This window comes from Oncorhynchus mykiss, chromosome 8, assembly GCF_057628025.1.
Source record: "Oncorhynchus mykiss isolate SJ-2025 chromosome 8, ASM5762802v1, whole genome shotgun sequence".
NCBI classification, from domain to species: Eukaryota; Metazoa; Chordata; class Actinopteri; order Salmoniformes; family Salmonidae; genus Oncorhynchus; species Oncorhynchus mykiss.
In genome coordinates this window covers 76511849-76532896 of record NC_143029.1, presented here as the reverse complement: position 1 = coordinate 76532896, position 21048 = coordinate 76511849, and the positions used below count along the sequence as shown (strand labels likewise).

General features: G+C 43.7%; 1 protein-coding gene across 4 annotated transcripts in view; it reads left to right on the top strand.

Annotated features, from left to right (window-relative positions):
- LOC100653464 (complement factor B/C2) overlaps positions 1–21048 on the top strand; it is a 32673-nt gene that overhangs the window by 3418 nt on the left and 8207 nt on the right. For 2 of the 4 annotated variants that reach the window (XM_021611253.3, NM_001246342.1), the window contains 10 exon segments: positions 61–246; positions 959–1132; positions 1252–1344; positions 1471–1613; positions 4860–4992; positions 5145–5270; positions 7077–7172; positions 19352–19489; positions 19592–19701; positions 19820–19943. In XM_021611253.3, coding sequence (XP_021466928.2) covers positions 61–246; positions 959–1132; positions 1252–1344; positions 1471–1613; positions 4860–4992; positions 5145–5270; positions 7077–7172; positions 19352–19489; positions 19592–19701; positions 19820–19943 — 1323 coding nt within the window. 4 annotated transcript variants of the gene reach the window in all.

Below are 21048 nucleotides of genomic sequence, written 5' to 3'. Positions count from 1 at the left end.
TTAAATTTTTTTAAATTACGAATATTCACTAATATTCTCCCTCTATCTCGCTCCCAACAGTCATGACATGCCCTGATCCCAGTGAGCTGAGAAATGGTGAGGTGTCTCCTGTCCTATTGCAGTATGTTGTTGGGGCCCAGACCACTTATGAATGCCATGACGGTTACGCTTTCGCCGGCTCCGCCTCCAGAGTCTGCCAGAGTAATGGGAAGTGGAGTGGTGACACGCCTATCTGTGATCATGGCTGTAAGTGAAAAGATCTCTTTGGTCCAACCTCTTACAAATCCCTTTACCAACCCCCAGAGATCCTGAAAGGCCCTGTGCAGTCCAAAACATTTTCCTGTCTTTTATGTATATTTCCACACTATTATGTTGGAATAACACTGAAATTGTGAAAATGATGATGATGCCCTTTTAATGTAATTGTTGATTGACAAAACCACCTGATATTTCTGCCTGTTTTGGTGGGATGGAGTTTTGGCCTTCCATGGTGACATCACCATGTGGTAAATTACTTAATAGACCAATAAGAAAGAGAGTTCCAAACTTCTCTGCCAATAACAACACATTTTTAGTTTTCCCCTCCCCACTCAGACCACTCCCAGACAGAAATTGCTCTTTGCTAAGAAGCTATTTTAGTTTCATTTTGACCATTTCAATTGAAAACAATCACAGTAAGGTACTTATTTCTTACAGAGAAATGTCTTTGTAATGAGATAAAAATGGCTGCATCGGGCCTTTAAGGGTTGATTAGGTCATGAGGACTGGAAGACATAGGGGAGGACTGGAAGACATAGGGGACGTCTGCATGTCACATGTAGAGTTGTCTGTGTTCCAAATGACACAGAGCGTTAGTCTATTGGAATAATGTGTTTTCTAAAGGTAAAGTTTTTGTATGTAAACGTAATTCCATTGTCCATTGTTTCCTTATCATACTCCACCTTATCCCACACCCTAGCTGGACATTGCCGTGACCCTGGCGTTCCCCCGGGGGCCAAGCGCAATGGAAATATGCTTGATATAGGTGACCGGGTGACCTATGAATGTTCTTTAGGACTGATGCTGCTGGGATCGAAGGAGAGGATATGCCTGGAGGGTGGAGACTGGTCAGGAACTGAGCCTGTCTGTTACAGTGAGGAACCATAAACCCATCCCTCACATTGTCAATAAACCCATGTAACACATAATACACAGATGCAGTTAGAAGCAGCTAAACTAGATACGTAGAGTTTGAACATTTACATTTTACAGGTAAAAACTACTACGACACCCCAGAGGAGGTGTCCAAGTACTTCTCTACATCCCTCGAGAATCGTCTGGCAATATCTGGCCTGGATGACAATAGTGAGTTGAGAAAGACCCATATGTAGTGAACGACATTGTTCCTCTTTTTGTTTTGTTTTATACACCCCGTGCTACATTTGTTTTGCTTTGAAATCTGAACCATGCGAATTGAATATTATCTTACAGCTGATGGGCAGCAAGTACAAAGGTCCATCCAGATGAGGCAGGGAGGCAAGCTCCACATCTACATTGCTCTGGATAATTCAGGGAGCATAAGCAGAGATAATTTTACTGTGGCCAAAAACTGTGTTAAAGCCCTCATCAACCAGGTACAGCATTACTAGTATTAAGACAAACGGACAGCTCAGATCTGTTGTACAATCTTTACACTACATTTAGGGCCCTATTCAGACTTGAGGTAAGTTTACTTAACGTGGATTTAAGTATGCTTCTTGGTTAACGTGACGTGGTGTGGCCACAACAACATACAGGAACTCAAGTCCTTCTGTTCACCTGATTTAGAATTTCTCACAATCAAATGTCGACCGCATTATCTACCAAGGGAATTCTCTTTGATTATAATCACAGCCGTATATATTCCCCCCCAAGCAGACACATCGATGGCTCTGAACGAACTTTATTTGACTCTTTGCAAACTGGAATCCATATATCCGGAGGCTGCATTCATTGTAGCTGGGGATTTTAACAAGGCTAATCTGAAAACAAGACTCCCTAAATTGTATCAGCATATCGATTCCGCAACCAGGGCTGGAAAAACCTTGGATCATTGCTATTCTAACTTCCGCAACGCATATAAGGCCCTGCCCCGCTCTCCTTTCGGAAAAGCTGACCACGACTCCATTTTGTTGATCCCTGCCTACAAACAGAAACTAAAACAAGAAGCTCCCGCGCTGAGGTCTGTTCAACGCTGGTCCGACCAATCTGATTCCACACTCCAAGACTGCTTCCATCACGTGGACTGGGATATGTTTCGTATTGCGTCAGACAACAACATTGACGAATACGCTGATTCGGTGAGCGAGTTCATTAGAACGTGCGTTAAAGATGTCGTTCCCATAGCAACGATTAAAACATTCCCGAACCAGAAACCGTGGATTGATGGCAGCATTCCCGTCAATATGAAAGCGTGAACCACTGCTTTTAATCAGGGCAAGGTGACCGGAAACATGACCGAATACAAACAGTGTAACTATTCCCTCCGCAAGGCAATCAAACAAGCTAAGCGTCAGTATAGAGACAAAGTAGAATCTCAATTCAATGGCTCAGACACAAGAGGTATGTGGCAGGGTCTACAGTCAATCACGGATTACAAAAAGAAAACCAGCCCAGTCACGGACCAGGATGTCTTGCTCCCAGGCAGACTAAATAACTTTTTTGCCCGCTTTGAGGACAATACAGTGCCACTGACACGGCCCGCAACCAAAACATGCGGACTCTCCTTCACTGCAGCCGACGTGAGGAAAACATTTAAACGTGTCAACCCTCGCAAGGCTGCAGGCCCAGACGGCATCCCCAGCCGCGCCCTCAGAGCATGTGCAGACCAGCTGGCTGGTGTGTTTACGGACATATACAATCAATCCCTATCCCAGTCTGTTGTTCCCACATGCTTCAAGAGGGCCACCATTGTTCCTGTTCCCAAGAAAGCTAAGGTAACTGAGCTAAACGACTACCGCCCCGTAGCACTCACTTCCGTCATCATGAAGTGCTTTGAGAGACTAGTCAAGGACCATATCACCTCCTTACCGCCCAAATAGTTCCACAGACGATGCAATCTCAACCACACTGCACACTGCCCTAACCCATCTGGACAAGAGGAATACCTATGTGAGAATGCTGTTCATCGACTACAACTCGGCATTTAACACCATAGTGCCCTCCAAACTCGTCATCAAGCTCGAGACCCTGGGTCTCGACCCCGCCCTGTGCAACTGGGTACTGGACTTCCTGACGGGCCGCCCCCAAGTGGTGAGGGTAGGCAACAACATCTCCACCCCGCTGATCCTCAACACTGGGGCCCCACAAGGGTGTGTTCTGAGCCCTCTCCTGTACTCCCTGTTCACCCACGACTGCGTGGCCACGCACGCCTCCAACTCAATTATCAAGTTTGCGGACGACAGTGGTAGGCTTGATTACCAACAACGACGAGACGGCCTACAGGGAGGAGGTGAGGGCCCTCGGAGTGTGGTGTCAGGAAAATAACCTCACACTCAACGTCAACAAAACTAAGGAGATGATTGTGGACTTCAGGAAACAGCAGAGGGAACACCCCCCTATCCACATCGATGGAACAGTAGTGGAGAGGGTAGTAAGTTTTAAGTTCCTTGGCGTACACATCACAGACAAACTGAATTGGTCCACCCACACAGACAGCATCTCAGGAGGCTGAAGAAATTCGGCTTGTCACCAAAAGCACTCACAAACTTCTACAGATGCACAATCGAGAGCATCCTGTCGGGCTGTATCACCGCCTGGTATGGCAACTGCTCCGCCCACAACCGTAAGGCTCTCCAGAGGGTAGTGAGGTCTGCACAACGCATCACTGGGGGCAAACTACCTGTCCTCCAGGACACCTACACCACCCGATGTCACAGGATGGCCATAAAGATCATCAAGGACAACAACCACCAAGCCACTGCCTGTTCACCCCGCTATCATCCAGAAGGCGAGGTCAGTACAGGTGCATCAAAGCTGGGACCGAGAGACTGAAAAACAGCTTCTATCTCAAGGCCATCAGACTGTTAAACAGCCACCACTAACATTGAGTGGCTGCTGCCAACACACTGACTCAACTCCAGCCACTTTAATAATGGGAAATGATGTAAAATATATCACTAGCCACTTTAAACAATGCTACCTAATATAATGTTTACATACCCTACATTATTCATCTCATATGTATACGTATATACTGTACTCTATATCATCTACTGCATCTTTATGTAATACATGTATCACTAGCCACTTTAACTATGCCACTTTGTTTACATACTCATCTCATATGCTCTATACTGTACTCAATACCATCTACTGTATCTTGCCTATCCCGCTCTGTACCATCACTCATTCATATATCTTTATGTACAAATTCTTTATCCCCTTACACTTGTGTCTGTCTATAAGATAGTAGTTTTGGAATTGTTAGCTAGATTACTTGTTGGTTATTACTGCATTGTCGGAACTAGAAGCACAAGCATTTCGCTACACTCGCATTAACATCTGCTAACCATGTGTATGTGACAATGACAGTGTATGTGATTTTATTTTATTTAAAATGTTGACTTGAGTCCTTGTTTTATTGACTTAAGTCCATGTTAAGTCTACTTATCTCAAGTCTGATTAGGGCCCTTAGTAATATATAATAATATATGCCATTTAGCAGATGCTTTTATCCAAAGCGACTTAGTCATGCGTGCAATACTTTTCTTTCAAGTAACACTATTGCAGTACAAATGGTCAGTTATGTGTTTTGATATCAAGAAACTTTTGTTTTGTTATGCTTTGGTTGTGTTTCTTTTGTCTCTCACACTTCCTCCTCTCCATTTTTGACTGGGCAGATATCTTTTTTTGAAGTCATCCCAAGGTACGGAATTCTGACCTTTGCTTCTGAGGTCAATGAGATTGTTGATATCTTCTCTCCTTCCTCACACTCAGACATGGTTTTACAGAATTTAAATAATGACACCTATGGTAAGAACACAGTTTTTATTATTTGACCATCACAATCTACAGTATGTAAATAAATGATGTATTATTGTTCATTTTTTTTCCTTTTGTGTCTGACTGGCAAACATGTTAGTGGCAATGCATAGTTCTCAGAGTAAGATTTCCTCCTTCAACAGGTAAATTAAATGGTACTGGAAGTAACCTCTCAAGGGTATTTAAAAAAATCCTTGAAAAGATGGCTGTCTTTAAGGAACGAAATGAGCTTGAAGATACACAGCAGGCCATTATTATGTTTACAGATGGTAATGTTGTTGTGTGTGTGTATTTGGTTTTACTATCCTTGTGGGGAACATAAGTCCTCACAGTTAGTGGGGACATTTCCCGGTCCTCACAAGAAAACATGATATTTTAGGCTTAGGTGTTAGGTTTAGGGTTACACTTAGGGTAAGTTGTTAGTTGTTTGGGGTTAGGTTTAGGGTTAAGGAAAATAGGATTTTGAATGGGGCTCAATTGATTGGTCCCCACAAGGAAAGTAAAACAAATGTGTGTGTGTGTGTACAGGTGTGTGTGTGTGTGTACAGGTGTGTGTGTGTGTGTGTGTGTGTGTGTGTACAGGTGTGTGTGTGTGTGTGTGTGTGTGTGTGTGTGTGTGTGTGTGTGTGTGTGTACAGGTGTGTGTGTGTACAGGTGTGTGTGTACGTGTGTGTGTCTGTGTGTGTGTGTGTGTGTGTGTGTGTGCGCGCACTGTACCAGTCAAAAGTTTGGACACACCTACTCATTCAAGACTTTTTATTTTTTATTATTTTCTACATCGTAGAATTATAGTGAGGACATCAAAACTATGAAATAACACATATGGAATCATGTAGTAACTAAACAAGTGTTAAACAAATCAAAATATATTTTATATTTCAGATTCTTCAAAGTAGCCACCCTTTGCCTTAATGACAGCTTTGCACACTCTTGGCCTTCTTTCAACCAGCTTCATGATGTAGTCACCTGGAATGCATTTTTATTAACAGGTGTGCCTTGTTAAAAGTTAATTTGTGGAAGTTATTTCCTTGTTAATGTGTTTGAGCCAATCAGTTGTGTTGTGACAAGGTAAGGGTGGTATACAGAAGATAGCCCTATTTGGTAAAATACCAAGTCCATATTATGGCAAGTACAGCATAAATAAGCAAAGAGAATCAAGAGTCCATCATTACTTTAAGACATGGTCAGTCAATACGGAAAATTTCAAGAACTTTCTTGAAAGAAAGTTTCTTCAAGTGCAGTCGCAAAAACTGTCAAGCGCTATGATGAAACTGGCTCCCATGAGGACCGCCACAGGAAAAGAAGACCCAGAGTTACCTCCGCTGCGGAGGAGAAGTTCATTAGGGTTTCCAGCCTCAGAAATTGCAGCCCAAATAAATGCTTCACAGAGTTCAAGTAACAGACACATCTCAACATCAACTGTTCAGAGGATACTGTGTGAATCAGGCCTCCATGCTCGAATTGCTACAAAGAAACCACTACTAAAGGACACCATTAAGAAGAGACTTCTTATCATTTGTTTTTTCAACAATGACCCAACACACCTCCAGGTGTAATTGCTGTAAGGGGTATTTGACCAAGAAGGAGAGTGATAGAGTGCTATGATGACTTGGCCTCCAATCACCCGACCTCAACCCAATTGAGATTGTTTGGGATGAGTTGGACCGCAGAGTGAAGGAAAATAAACCAACAAGTGCTCAGCATATGTGGGAACTCCTTCAAGACTGTTGGAAAAACATTCCAGGTGAAGCTGGTTGAGAGAATGCCAAGAGAATGCCAACATGCCAAGAGAATGCCAACATGTGCAAAGCTGCTATCAAGGCAAATGGTGGCTGCTTTGAAGAATCTCAAATATAAAATATATTTTGATTTAACACTTTATGATTTCTGCATAATTCCATATGTTTTATAGTTTTGATGTCTTCACTATTAATTTACAATGTAGAAAAGGGTAAAAATAAAGAAAAAACCTTGAGTGAGTAGGTGTGTCCACATTTTTGACTGGTACTGCATGTGTGAATGTATAATACAATTCAAGGTAGATTTAATGTATTTAATCCTCGCCATTCCTGCAGGAAATACTAACATGGGGGGAAGTGCAGAGCCCACTGTTATCAGGATTAGGAACCTGATGGAAGGAATACATGGCAAAGACTGGCAGAAATATCTGGGTAAGATTAAGTGCTGAACACTCTTGTTATAAATGTGCTCTATTCACCTTATGTAGGCCCGCCCACTTGACCCAGTTCTTGATCGAACGCTTTTGTCTTTCAAACAAGCAAAGCCAAACAAGCAAAACCATTGTTACGGTGCCTTCAGAAAATATTCACACCGCTTGACTTTTTCCACATTTTGTTGTTACAAAGTTGGATTATCTATGGATTGAATTGTCATTTTTTGGTCAACAATCTACACAAAATACTCTTGTCATTAAAAATAATAAGTGTATCTTGATTAGATAAGTATACAACACCCTGACTCAATACATATTAGAATCACCTTTGGCAGCATTTACAGCTGTGAGACTTTCTGGGTCAATCTTTCCACACCTGGATTGTGCAAAATTAGCCCATTATTCTTTTAAAAATTCTTCAAGCTCTGTCAAATTGGTTGTTGTTCATTGCTAGACAACTATTTTCAGGTCTTGCCATAGATTTTCAAGCAGATTTAAGTCAAAACTGTAACTCGACCAAAACTAACTCAAACATTCACTGTCTTCTTGGTAAGCAACTCCAGTGTAGATTTGGGCTTGGGCTTTAGGCTATTGGCCTGCTAAAAGCTGAATTCATCTCCCAGTGTCTGCTGGAAAGCAGACGGAACCCGATTTTCCTCTAGAATTTTTCCAGCGTTTAGCGCCATATATATTTTTTATCCTGAAAAACACCTCAGTCCTTAATGATTACAAGCATACCCATCACATGATGCAGCCACCACTATGCTTGAACATATGGAGAGTGGTACTCAGTAATGTGTTGTATTGGATTTTCCCTAAACATAACACTTTGCTTTCAGGACAGAAAGTTAATTGCTTTGCCACATTATTTGCACTATTACTTTAATGCCTTGTTGCAAACAGGATGCATGTTTTGGAATATTTTTTAACCTGCACAGGCTTCCTTTTCACTCTCAGTTAGATTAGTGTTGTGGAGTAACTACAATGTTGTTAATCCATCCTCAATTTTCTCCTATCACAGCCATTAAACTCTCTAACTCCCATGTTGAAATCCCTAAGCAATTTCCTGCCTCTCCAGCAACTGAATTAGGAAGGACACCTTTTGTCTTTGTAGTGACTGGGTGTATTTATACATCATCCAAAGTGAAATGAATAACTTCGCCGTGCTTTAAGGTTGATGTCCGCGCCCCCGCAGAAATCTAATTAGCACAATAAAAAAATCCCCATAAAAATCTGTCAGTTTAAGATAGTTATCTGCATTGCATGCGTCTCAATCCACCGCATCCGCCTATGTCACACGTCCGCGTCTGCTGTGAAAGGTGACAGAGAAAGAGGGTGTTTGTCAGACTGAGTCATCCCAAAAATTGGTGTTCTCACAAAATCTGTATCGTGACCCCTCTCTTGAACGATGGGAATCTCACGAACACGATGGTGTTCTCCGTGTTCACCTACGACCACCACAAGCTACTCGTCTGAAGTCGGTACAGCCGATTTGCTAACTTCTGTCTGTATTGTAATGTGAGCAAAGTTGAGACTCTCACGAACGTGTCGGTTGTTTTGCTCTAAGACACCCACAGGCCTCACAAGGCTTGTCTTAAAGTGCCCTGGTACCAGTTGAATGGAAGTACAGTGCCTTCGGAAAGTATTCAGACACCTTGATTTTTTCCATATTTTGTTACAGCCTTATTAATTATTTAATTATTTTTTTCAGCAGTCTACAATACCCCATAATGACAAAGCGAAAACAGGTTTTTAGATTTTTTTTGAAAATGTATTTAAAAAAATAAAATACCTTTACATAAGTATTCAGGCCCTTTGCTATGAGACTCAAAATTCAGCTCAGGTGCATCCTGTTTCCATTGATCATCATTGACTGGTGTCAACCTGTGTTATATTCAATTGATTAGACATTATTTGGAAAGGCACACACCTGTCTATAAATTGAATCAAATTTATTTGTCACATACACATGGTTAGCAGATGTTAATGCGAGCGTAGCGAAATGCTTGTGCTTCTAGTTCCGACAATGCAGTAATAACCAACGAGTAATCTAACTAACAATTCCAAAACTACTACCTTATACACACAAGTGTAAAGGGATAAAGAATATGTACATAAAGATATATGAATGGGTGATGGTAGAGAGCGGCATAGGCAAGATGCAGTAGATGGTATCGAGTACAGTATATACATATGAGATGACTAATGTAGAGTATGTAAACAAAGTGGCATAGTTTAAAGTGGCTAGTGATACATGTATTACATAAAGATGCAGTAGATGATATAGAGTACAGTATATACGTATACATATGAGATGAATGATGTAGGGTATGTAAACATTATATTAAGTAGAATTGTTTAAAGTGGCTAGTGATATATTTTACATCAATTCCCATTATTAAAGTGGCTGGAGTTGAGTCAGTGTGTTGGCAGCAGCCACTCAATGTTAGCGGTGGCTGTTTAACAGTTTGATGGCCTTGAGATAGAAGCTGTTTTTCAGTCTTTCGGTCCCAGCTTTGATGCACCTGTACTGACCTCGCCTTCTGGATGATAGCGGCGTGTACAGGCAGTGGCTCGGGTGGTTGTTGTCCTTGGTGGCGTAGGTGTCCTGGAGGGCAGGTAGTTTGCCCCCGGTGATGCGTTGTGCAGACCTCACTACCCCCTGGAGAGCCTTACGGTTGTGGGCGGAGCAGTTGCCATACTAGGCGGTGATACAGCCCGACAGGATGCTCTCGATTGTGCATCTGTAGAAGTTTGTGAGTGCTTTTGGTGACAAGCCAAATTTCTTCAGCCTCCTGAGGTTGAAGAGGCGCTGCTGACCCTTCTTCACGATGCTGTCTGTGTGGGTGGACCAATTCAGTTTGTCTGTGATGTGTACGCCGAGGAACTTAAAACTTACTACCCTCTCCACTACTGTCCCATCGATGTGGATAGGGGGGTGTTCCCTCTGCTGTTTCCTGAAGTCCACAATCATCTCCTTAGTTTTGTTGACGTTGAGTGTGAGGTTATTTTCCTGACACCACACTCCGAGGGCCCTCACCTCCTCCCTGTAGGCCGTCTCGTCGTTGTTGGTAATCAAGCCTACCACTGTTGTGTCGTCCGCAAACTTGATGATTGAGTTGGAGGCGTGCGTGGCCACGCAGTCGTGGGTGAACAGGGAGTACAGGAGAGGGCTCAGAACGCACCCTTGTGGGACCCCAGTGTTGAGCATCAGCGGGGTGGAGATGTTGTTACCTACCCTCACCACCTGGGGGCGGCCCGTCAGGAAGTCCAATACCCAGTTGCACAGGGTGGGGTCGAGACCCAGGGTCTCGAGCTTGATGACGAGTTTGGAGGGTACTATTGTGTTAAATGCTGAGCTGTAGTCGATGAACAGCATTCTCACATAGGTATTCCTCTTGTCCAGATGGGTTAGGGCAGTGTGGTTGAGATTGCATCGTCTGTGGACCTATTTGGGCGGTAAGCAAATTGGAGTGGGTCTAGGGTGTCAGGTAGGGTGGAGGTGATATGGTCCTTGACTAGTCTCTCAAGCATTTCATGATGACGGAAGTGAGTGCTACGGGGCGGTAGTCGTTTAGCTCAGTTACCTTAGCTTTCTTGGGAACAGGAACAATGGTGGCCCTCTTGAAGCATGTGGGAACAGCAGACTGGGATAAGGATTGATTGAATATGTCCGTAAACACACAGGCCAGCTGGTCTGCGCATGCTCTGAGGGCGCGGCTGGGGATGCCGTCTGGGCCTGCAGCCTTGCGAGGGTTAACACGTTTAAATGTTTTACTCACCTCGGCTGCAGTGAAGGAGAGTCCGCATGTTTTGGTTGCGGGCGTGTCAGTGGCATTGTATTGTCCTCAAAGCGGGCAAAAAAGTTATTTAGTCTGCCTGGGAGCAAGACATCCTGGTCCGTGACTGGGCTGGTTTTCTTTTTGTAATCCGTGATTGACTGTAGACCCTGCCACATACCTCTTGTGTCTGAGCCATTGAATTGCGATTCTACTTTGTCTCTATACTGACGCTTAGCTTGTTTGATTGCCTTGCAGAGGGAATAGCAACACTGTTTGTATTCGGTCATGTTTCCGGTCACCTTGCCCTGATTAACAGCAGTGGTTCGCGCTTTCAGTTTCACGCGAATGCTGCCATCAATCCACGGTTTCTGGTTTGGGAATGTTTTAATCGTTGCTATGGGAACGACATCTTCAACGCACATTCTAATGAACTCGCTCACCGAATCAGTGTATTCGTCAATGTTGTTGTTTGACGCAATACGAAACATATCCCAGTCCACGTGATGGAAGCACTCTTGGAGCGTGGAAGTCTTGGAGCGTGGAATCAGATTGGTCGGACCAGCGTTGAACAGACCTGAACAAATCCTCAGCGCGGGAGCTTCTTGTTTTTGCTTCTGTCTGTAGGCAGGGAGCAACAAAATGTAGTCGTGGTCAGCTTTTCCGAAAGGAGGGCGGGGGAGGGCCTTATATGCGTTGCGGAAGTTAGAATAGCAATGATCCAAGGTTTTACCAGCCCTGGTTGCGCAATCGATATGCTGATACAATTTAGGGAGTCTTGTTTTCAGATTAGCCTTGTTAAAATCCCCAGCTACAATGAATGCTGCCTCAGGATATGTGGATTCCAGTTTGCAAAGTGTCAAATAAAGTTCGTTCAGAGCCATCGATGTGTCTGCTTGGGGGGGAATATATACGTCTGTGATTATAATCAAAGAGAATTCCCTTGGTAGATAATGCGGTCGACATTTGATTGTGAGGAATTCTAAATCAGGTGAACAGAAGGACTTGAGTTCCTGTATGTTGTTGTGACCACACCATGTCTCGTTAACCATAAAGCATACGCCCCCGCCCCTCTTATTACCAGAAAGATGTTTGTTTCTGTCGGCGCGATGCGTGGAGAAACCGGCTGGCTGCACCGACTCCGATAGCGTCTCTCGAGTGAGCCATGATTCCGTGAAGCAAAGAACGTTACAGTCTCTGATGTCCCTCTGGAATGCTACCCTTGCTCGGATTTCATCAACCTTGTTGTCAAGAGACTGGACATTGGCGAGAAGTATGCTAGGGAGTGGTGCGCGATGTGCCCGTCTCCGGAGTCTGACCAGAAGACCGCTTCGTTTTCCTCTTTTACGAAGTCATTGTTTTGGGTCGCCGGCTGGGATCCATTCCGTTGTCCTGGGTGAAAGGCAGAACATAGGAACCGCTTCACGAAAGTCATATTCTTGGTCGTACTGATGGTGAGTTGACGTTGCTCTTATATTCAGTAGTTCTTCCCGACTGTATGTAATGAAACCTAAGATGACCTGGGGTACCGATGTAAGAAATAACACATAAAAAAACAAAAAACTGCATAGTTTCCTAGGAACGCGAAGCGAGGCGGCCATCTCTCTCGGCGCCGGAAGAGAGGTCCAGTGGTGGAAAAACAACTCAATTGTCATACTTGAGTAAAAGTAAAGATACCTTAATAGAAAATGACTCAAGTATAAGTGAAAGTCACCCAGTAAAATCCTACTTGAGTAAAAGTGAAGTATTAAAATAAAAAATATGCTTAAGTATCAAAAGTAAATGTAATTGCTCAAATATACTTAAGTATCTAAATAATTTCAAATAACTTCTATTAAGCAAACCAGACAGCACGTGTTCTTGTTTTTTTTTACATTTACAGATAATCAGGGGCACACCAACACTCAGACATGATTTACAAACAAAACATTTGTGTTTAGTGTGTCTGCTAGATCAGAGGCAGTAGGGTTGACCATGGATTTTCTCTTTAAGAGATCATTTTGTGTGTCAGGGAAGATGTATGGAGTAAAAAGTACATTTATTTTCTTTAGTAATGTAGTGGAGTAAATGTGAAAGTTGTCAAATATAAATAGTAAAGTAAAATACAGATACCCCCCAAAAAACTACTTAAGTAGTACTTTAAAGTATTTTACTTAATAACCTCTTACAGCTACCCCCCTACTTTGTGCAATTTCCGCCTGAAGACATACCCAAATCTAACAGCCTGTAGCTCAGGCACAGAACCAAGGATATGCATATTCTTGGTACCATTTGAAAGAAAACTAAAGTTTGTGTAAATTTGAATTGAATATGTAGGAGAATATAACACAATAGATCTGGTTTAGATAAAACAATGAAAAAAAACATATGTTTTTTATTTTTATTTTTGTATCATCTTTAAAATGAACAAGATAAAACAAACATTCAGATAGGATGATGGGGACAATTTCAGTGAATAATATAAGAGGGCAGCAGTACTTGTGCAAAGTGTCAGAATGATAACTTCCAAAATGAGTGTGCTACATGACATTTATCATGAAATCACCCAGGTATCCCACACAAGTAGCCCAAATGTACCCAAGTGGCCAAATTGGTGAAGGTATACATTTTGAAACAAATAACTATATACAAAATACCAAAATGGTATTCTAACACACCCCCCCAAAAAAAAAATATTAAAAAAAATGGGTAAAAAAAATTATTGATTCAAAAATATATGAAAATATATATATATATACATTTACAAAATAACATGGGTAACTATTTACACACTTTCAATATTTGGAAGACCCTCAGTCCTCTATCAAATCAAATCTATTTATATAGCCCCAGCCTAAAACCCCAAACAGCAAGCAATGCAGGTGTAGAAGCACGGTGGCTAGGAAAAACTCCCTAGAAAGGCAAAAACCTAGGAAGAAACCTAGAGAGGAACCAGGCTATGAGGGGTGGCCAGTCCTCTTCTGGCTGTGCCGGGTGGAGATCACAGTGGTTGTAGAGGGTGCAACAGGACAGCACCTCAAGAGTAAAAATGAACAGTTTAGGGTTCCATAGCCGCAGCCAGAACAGTTGAAACTGGAACAGCAGCAAGGCCAGGTGGACTGGGGACAGCAAGGAGTCATCATGCCAGGTAGTCCTGACGCATGGTCCTAGGGCTCAGGTCCTCCGAGAGAGAGAAAGAGAGAATTAGAGAGAGCATTCTTAAATTCACACAGGACACCGGATAAGACAGAAGAAGTACTGCAGATATAACAAACTGACCCTAACCCCCCCCCCCCCGACACATAAACTACTGCAGCATAAATACTGGAGGCAGGAGGGGTCAGGAGACACTGTGGCCCCATCCGATGAGACCCCCGGACAGGGCCAAACAGAAAGGATATAACCCCACCCACTTTGCCAAAGTTCTACATAATATTGTGCTGCTGATGCCAGGTGCATTGCAGTCTATTTCTGCTGTAAAGCAGGGGGTCCCCAAGCATGTGGCGCAGGTGATGGGGGACTTAATTTTTGCAAAGAACACAGCGACGCCTCCATGCTGTGCCCTTTTGGCCCTGAGGCACATCCATGCCTGCAGAAATACATTTGGGCAGATGAACACCACTTGTGGCAGGAGCTGGATGAACCAGCTTCAGTGGGGGATGGAAACCTTGGCCCTGGGGGCTGCCATTCGGAGTCTGTGTCACTGTGAAATAAAATCTTCAGTTAGAATAGTTTCACATATGAGCCCTGGTATAATAAACATATATATATATATATATATGAGTACAGGGAACATAAGGTTGAATATATTATTATGACCTGCTAGATCTACTGTCTCTTTTATATTATGACATTTCAGCTAGATCTACTGTCTCTATTATATTACGACAGACCAGCTGTATCTACTGTCTCCATTTCACTTTGGCCATTGTTGTGGGCCTGCCCTCCCCTCAACAGCCTCAAATAGGCTATTTCATGTGGGTTGGGGTGGGGCGGCAGACACACGCATCTCACATTTCATGACATTACATGTTTATATATTGCTTCTAAAATGTAAAAAAAATCACAAATAATATTTTATATTATTAATTTCAACCAAGGGCATTAGCATGATAAGAACTTACCAGTCCAAAACTATGTCCTCTCCCGTTAAAAAAATATTCCTCCACAATCGCTAAATTAATCGTCCTACAACAATCTCTGTCTCACTTTCCCAATCAATTTATTCTAAAATTGTGTGTACATCTGTATATCTAGACTTAGATTTAGCTTTCCCAGACTTAGTCGCCATACTGATTGATATATAAACAGCTGAATCTGCGCGTTTACCAAACAATGCAGTGCGTACTATGTGTTTCTCCTTCCGGTATGAAACTTCAATAGCAAATGACTCTCTTTACGCTGGAGCTTACTACATGGGTTGGTCTTGCAACACATAAACATGACCTATTGCCGTTTACCTCAGCTCATTGGCTATCTACCCAGCTAGATTTCAATACGATCAGTGGTCATTGGGTTAAAAGACAGTCAATCAACGAAACAGTGGTCAAATCATTGGTGCACAATGATGTCATGACTTGTTGTCTTCAAATCGGTTTCTTTCAGTCAATACATCCCGCGAAATGGCCCATCATGTTTGATTGTGTTACAAACAAACAAGTTGATTGCAGTGAAACCAAACATGACTGGAAAAGTCACGTTCTGTGTGGGTTATTTACCTGGAATGTGTTGTCGAAAATGGAATGAGACGGAATTCACGACACAAGCGGTTCACAAAATGTTTTGTGTTAGGCTATAAAAACGGATTTTATCAAACAAAAGATCATTCATTGTGTAACAATGAGCATTGGAATTGCAAACAAAGACCGTCAAAGGTAAACTATTTATTTTAATGCAGTTTGTGCTGGTTGAAATTGTTGTTTTTTATGGGGCTCTATGCTCAGATAATCGCATCGTATTCTTTCTCAGTAAATCATTTTTTAAATCTGACAACGCAGTTGGATTAGCAAGATTCTAGGTTTTCGATACATGTGAGACGCTTGTATTTTCATGAATGTTTGATATGACTATTTATGTAGCGATCACCGTATGTTGTGGAATTTCAGCCCGCTAGCGGGTTCCGTGCGGAGAGAGGTTAAGTACTTTACACCACTGATAAGGTACCACAGTTAGTTGACAGTGCATGTCAGAGCAAAAACCAAGCCATGAGTTCGAAGGAATTGTCCGTAGAGCTCCGAGACAGGACTGCGTCGAGGCACAGATCTGCGGAAGGGTACCGAAAAATGTTACCAAGAACACAGTGGCCTCAGTCATTCTTAAATGGAAGACGTTTGGAACCACCAAGATACTTCCTAGATCTGTCCGCCTGGCCAAACTGAGCAATCGGGGGAGAAGGGCCTTAGTCAAGGAGGTGACCAAGGGCCTTAGTCAGGGAGGTGACCAAGAACCAGATGGTCACTTTGACAGAGCTCCAGAGTTCCTCTATGGATATGGAAGGACAACCATCTCTGCAGCACTCCACCAATCAGGCCTTTATGGTTGTAACGGTTTTCTTTAGGCGAAGGAGAGTCGGACCAAAATACAGCGTTGTGATGATTCATGTTTGTTTAATAAAGGAAAAACTATACATGAATAAACTACAAAATAAAGAAATGTGAAACCTAAACAGTCCTATCTGGTGCAAACACAGAGACAGGAACAATCACCCACAAACACACAGTGAAACCCAGGCTACCTAAATATGGTTCCCAATCAGAGACAATGACTAACACCTGCCTCTGATTGAGAACCATATCAGGCCAAACATAGAAATAGACAAACCAGACACACAACATATAATGCCCACCCAGCTCACGTCCTGACCAACACTAAAACAAGAAAAACACACACGAACGATGGTCAGAACGTGACAGTACCCCCCCTCCAAGGTCCGGACTCCGGACGCACAACCTAAACCTATAGGGGAGGGTGTGGGTGGGCATCTGTCCCGGTGGCGGCTCTGGCGCTGGACGTGGACCCCACTCCATAATAGTCTTAGTCCACCTCCTTAGCGTCCCTAGATAGGCTGCTCCATGCTGACTGGCTGCTCCATGCTGACTGGCGACTCTGGCTGCTCCATGCTGACTGGCGGCTCTGGCTGCTCCATGCTGACTGGCGGCTCTGGCTGCTCCATGCTGACTGGCGGCTCTGGCTGCTCCATGCTGACTGGCGGCCCTGGCTGCTCCATGCTGACTGGCGGCCCTGGCTTCTCCATGCTGACTGGCGGCTCTGGCTGCTCCATACAGACTGGCAGCTCTGGCGGCATCCTGCAGACTGGCAGCTCTGGCGGCTCCTTGCAGACTGGCAGCTCTATGCAGACTGGCAGCTCCTTGCAGACTGGCAGCTCCTTGCAGACTGGCAGCTCCTTGCAGACTGGCAGCTCTATGCAGACTGGAGACTCCGGCAGCGCTGTAGAGACGGAAGGCTCTGGCAGCGCTAAACAGGCGGGAGACTCCGGCAGCGCTGGACAGGAGGAAGGCTCCAACTGCGCTGAACAGGCGGGAGACTCCGGCAGCGCTGTAGAGGCGGAAGGCTCTGGCAGCGCTAGATAAGCGGGAGACTCCGGCAGCGCTGGACAGGCACTGGCACTGTAGGCCTGATGCGTGGTGCTGGCACTGGTGGTACTGGGCCGAGAACACGCACAGGAAGCCTGGTGCACGGAGCTGCCACCGGAGGGCTGGTGCGTGGAGGTGGTACTGGGTAGACCGGACCGTGCAGGCGCACTGGAGCTCTTGAGCACCGAGCCTGCCCAACCTTACCTGGTTGAATGCTCTCGGTAGCCCTGCCAGTGCAGCGAGGTGGAATAGCTCGAGGTGGAATAGCCCGCACTGGGCTATGCAGGCGAACCGGAGACACAGAGCGCAAGGCTGGTGCCATGTAAGCCGGCCCAAGGAGACGCACTGGTGTATAACACGGTGCCTGCCCGGTCTCTCTAGCCCCCGGTTAGCACAGGAAGTTTGCGCAGGTCTCCTACCTGGCGTAGCCATACTCCCTGTGAGCCCCCCCCCCCAATATATTTTTGGGGCTGACTCTCATTTTTTGGGGCTGACTCACATGTCTGTGGAACTTGTTCAGTTTAAGTCTCAGTTGTTGAAACTTGTTATGTTCATACAAATATTTACACATGTTAAGTTTGCTGAAAATAAACGCAGTTGACAGTGAGAGGATGTTTCTTTTTTTGCTGAGTGTATATATATGGAGTGCCGAAACAAGAGGTTAAATAAATGTAAAAAAATAAAAGTTACCTGATCTTTCTTATATCTCTCACATATACACCACCGGTCAAAGGTTTGGGGTCACTTAGAAATGTCTATGTTTTTGTCCGTTAAAATAACAGCAAATTGATCAGAAATACAGTGTAGACATTTAAAAAAATGTAATTTCATTTACAGTGAGGGAAAAAAGTATTTGATCCCCTGCTGATTTTGTACGCTGACAAAGAAATGACCAGTCTATTATTTTAATTGTAGGTTTTATTTGAACAGTGAGAAACAGAATAACAACAACAAAATCCAGAACAACGCATGTCAAAAATGTTATAAATTGATTTGCATTTTAATGATGGAAATAAGTATTTGACCCCTCTGCACGGTAGGCAATTAAAGTCACAGTTATGAAAACTTAGTACACCAAAGAGGCCTTTCTACTGAATCTGAAAAACACCAAAAGACTATAAATTACTATTGTAGCTGGAAACAGCTAATTTTTTATGGAATATCTACATAGGTGAACAAATGCCCATTATCAGCAACCACCACTCCTTTGTTCCAATGGCACATTATGTTAGCTAATTATTATTGTAACATTCTTTTTTTAAAACTTTTTTTATTTAATTTAATTTTTACCCCTTTCTCCCCAATTTCGTGGTATCCAATTGTTATTACTATCTTGTCTCATCGCTACAACTCCCGTACGGGCTCGGGAGAGACGAAGGTCGAAAGCCATGCGTCCTCCGAAACACAACCCAACCAAACCGCACTGCTTCTTAACACAGCGCGCATCCAACCCGGAAGCCAGCCGCACCAATGTGTCGGAGGAAACACTGTGTACCTGGCGACCTTGGTTAGCATTGGTTACACTGCCCGGCCCACCACAGGAGTTGCTGGTGCGCGATGAGACAAGGATATCCCTACCGGCCAAACCCTCCCTAACCCGGACGACGCTAGGCCAATTGTGCGTCGCCCCACGGACCTCATGGGAACATGGCCAAATGTCCTTAGGACATCCCCTGTTTGCTGGGTGCAATGTAGTCGGGCAGGAACTCAACCAATGTGAATACTTAAACTCAAGGAGAAATTTAAAAAAAGATCAACACACAGGAAATAAGAGGTGAAGGACACGTGTCGTAGATATCATAAGCTGTCTGTCACTTTTCTTTCAGATATTTATGTTTTCGGTGTGGGGGCAAAAATGAACGAGGAGGAAATCAACAAATTGGTGTCGAAGAAGAGTTCAGAAAAGCATTTCTACAAACTAAGAGATGACACCAAACTGACATCCTTGTTCAAGATGATTATAGGTCAGTGTAGGATTGCATGGGTGTATATGTAGTGTGTACAGATTTAATTAGTGCACCTTGGTGTACACGATCATAGGTGTGTTTTTCTCTGCTTCTCTATAGATGAGAGTAACAGTGTAGACCTGTGTGGTCTATCCTGGGACCGTGATGGTGATGATTCCACTACATCCAAACGGCAAGAATACCCTTGGGTAGTCACAATCTCTGTCTTGGTGAGTCAATTAACAACAAATAGATCTTAGAGAAACATTTTACATGAAAGAGGAACTACTATACGGCTACTGTGTAGGCATGCTACAGTATTTATCTATTTCTCCTTCTTCCATTCAGGTCGGAAATGAGCACAGCTCTTGCATGGGTGCCCTTGTTACGCCTAGATTTGTCCTTACAGCTGCTCACTGTTTCAGGGATAAGCAGATAGATATGATTAAAGTGAAGGTATTTGACCAGGAAGGTACTGTGCTTCTCTGAACTTCTCTGGGCAATGTGTACAATGTACAATTCAATAATGGTCCCGGAGGGGAGGGCTGCCGTTTTACAGGCTCCTAACCAACTGCTATTTTTTTCCCCGCATTGCTGTAAACTCGTTTTGTACATAATGTTGTTGCTGCCATCTCTTATGACCGAAAAGAGCTTCTGGACATCAGTACAGCGGTTACTCTCCTCAATCTGGACGAATACTTTTTCTTTAATGAGTCGGACGCGGAGGATATACTGCTTTGTCGAGACAAGGACCAAATCCGCATCATCAGCGTGAAGAAAAGACAGAGAAAAGGGGGAGGAGGGCGGGCCTTGTAAGAATTTGCAGACGAGTAGGTAAACCACCACTACCCTCGAAATGTATTGGCCAACGTGCAATCATTGGAAAACCAACTGGACGATCTACCATTGACTATCCTACCAACGGGACATTAAAAACTGTAATATCTTATGTTTCACTGATACTTGGCTGAACGACGATGCGGATAATATGGAGCTGGCTGCCTTCTCTGTGTTTCGGCAGGACAGAGCAGCTACGTCTGGTAAGACGATGGGGGCGGGAGTGTAAGTTTCTGTTGGTCAATAACTGCTGGTGCGCGATGTCTAATATTAAAGACGTCTTGAGGTATTGCTTACCTGAGGTAGAATACCTCATGATAAGCTGTAGACCACACTATCTACCAAGAGAGTTTATATTATATTATATTATTCGTAGCTGTCTATTTACCACCACAACCGATGCTGGCGCTAAGACCGCACTCAACGAACTGTATAAGGCCATAAGCAGATAAGAAAATGCTCATCCAGAAGCGGCGCTCCTAGTGGCCGGGGACTTTAATGCAGGCAAATTTAAATCCGTTTTACCAGCATATCACATATGCAACCAGAGGAAGAAAAACTCTAGACCACCTTTACTCCAAACACAGAGATGCATACAAAGATTTCCCTCGCCCTCCATTTGGCAAATCTGACCATAATTCTATCCTCCAGATTCCTGCTTACAAAAGCTAAAGCAGGAAGTACCAGTGACTCGCTCAATATGGAAGTTGTCAGATGACGCGGGTGCTACGCTACAGGAC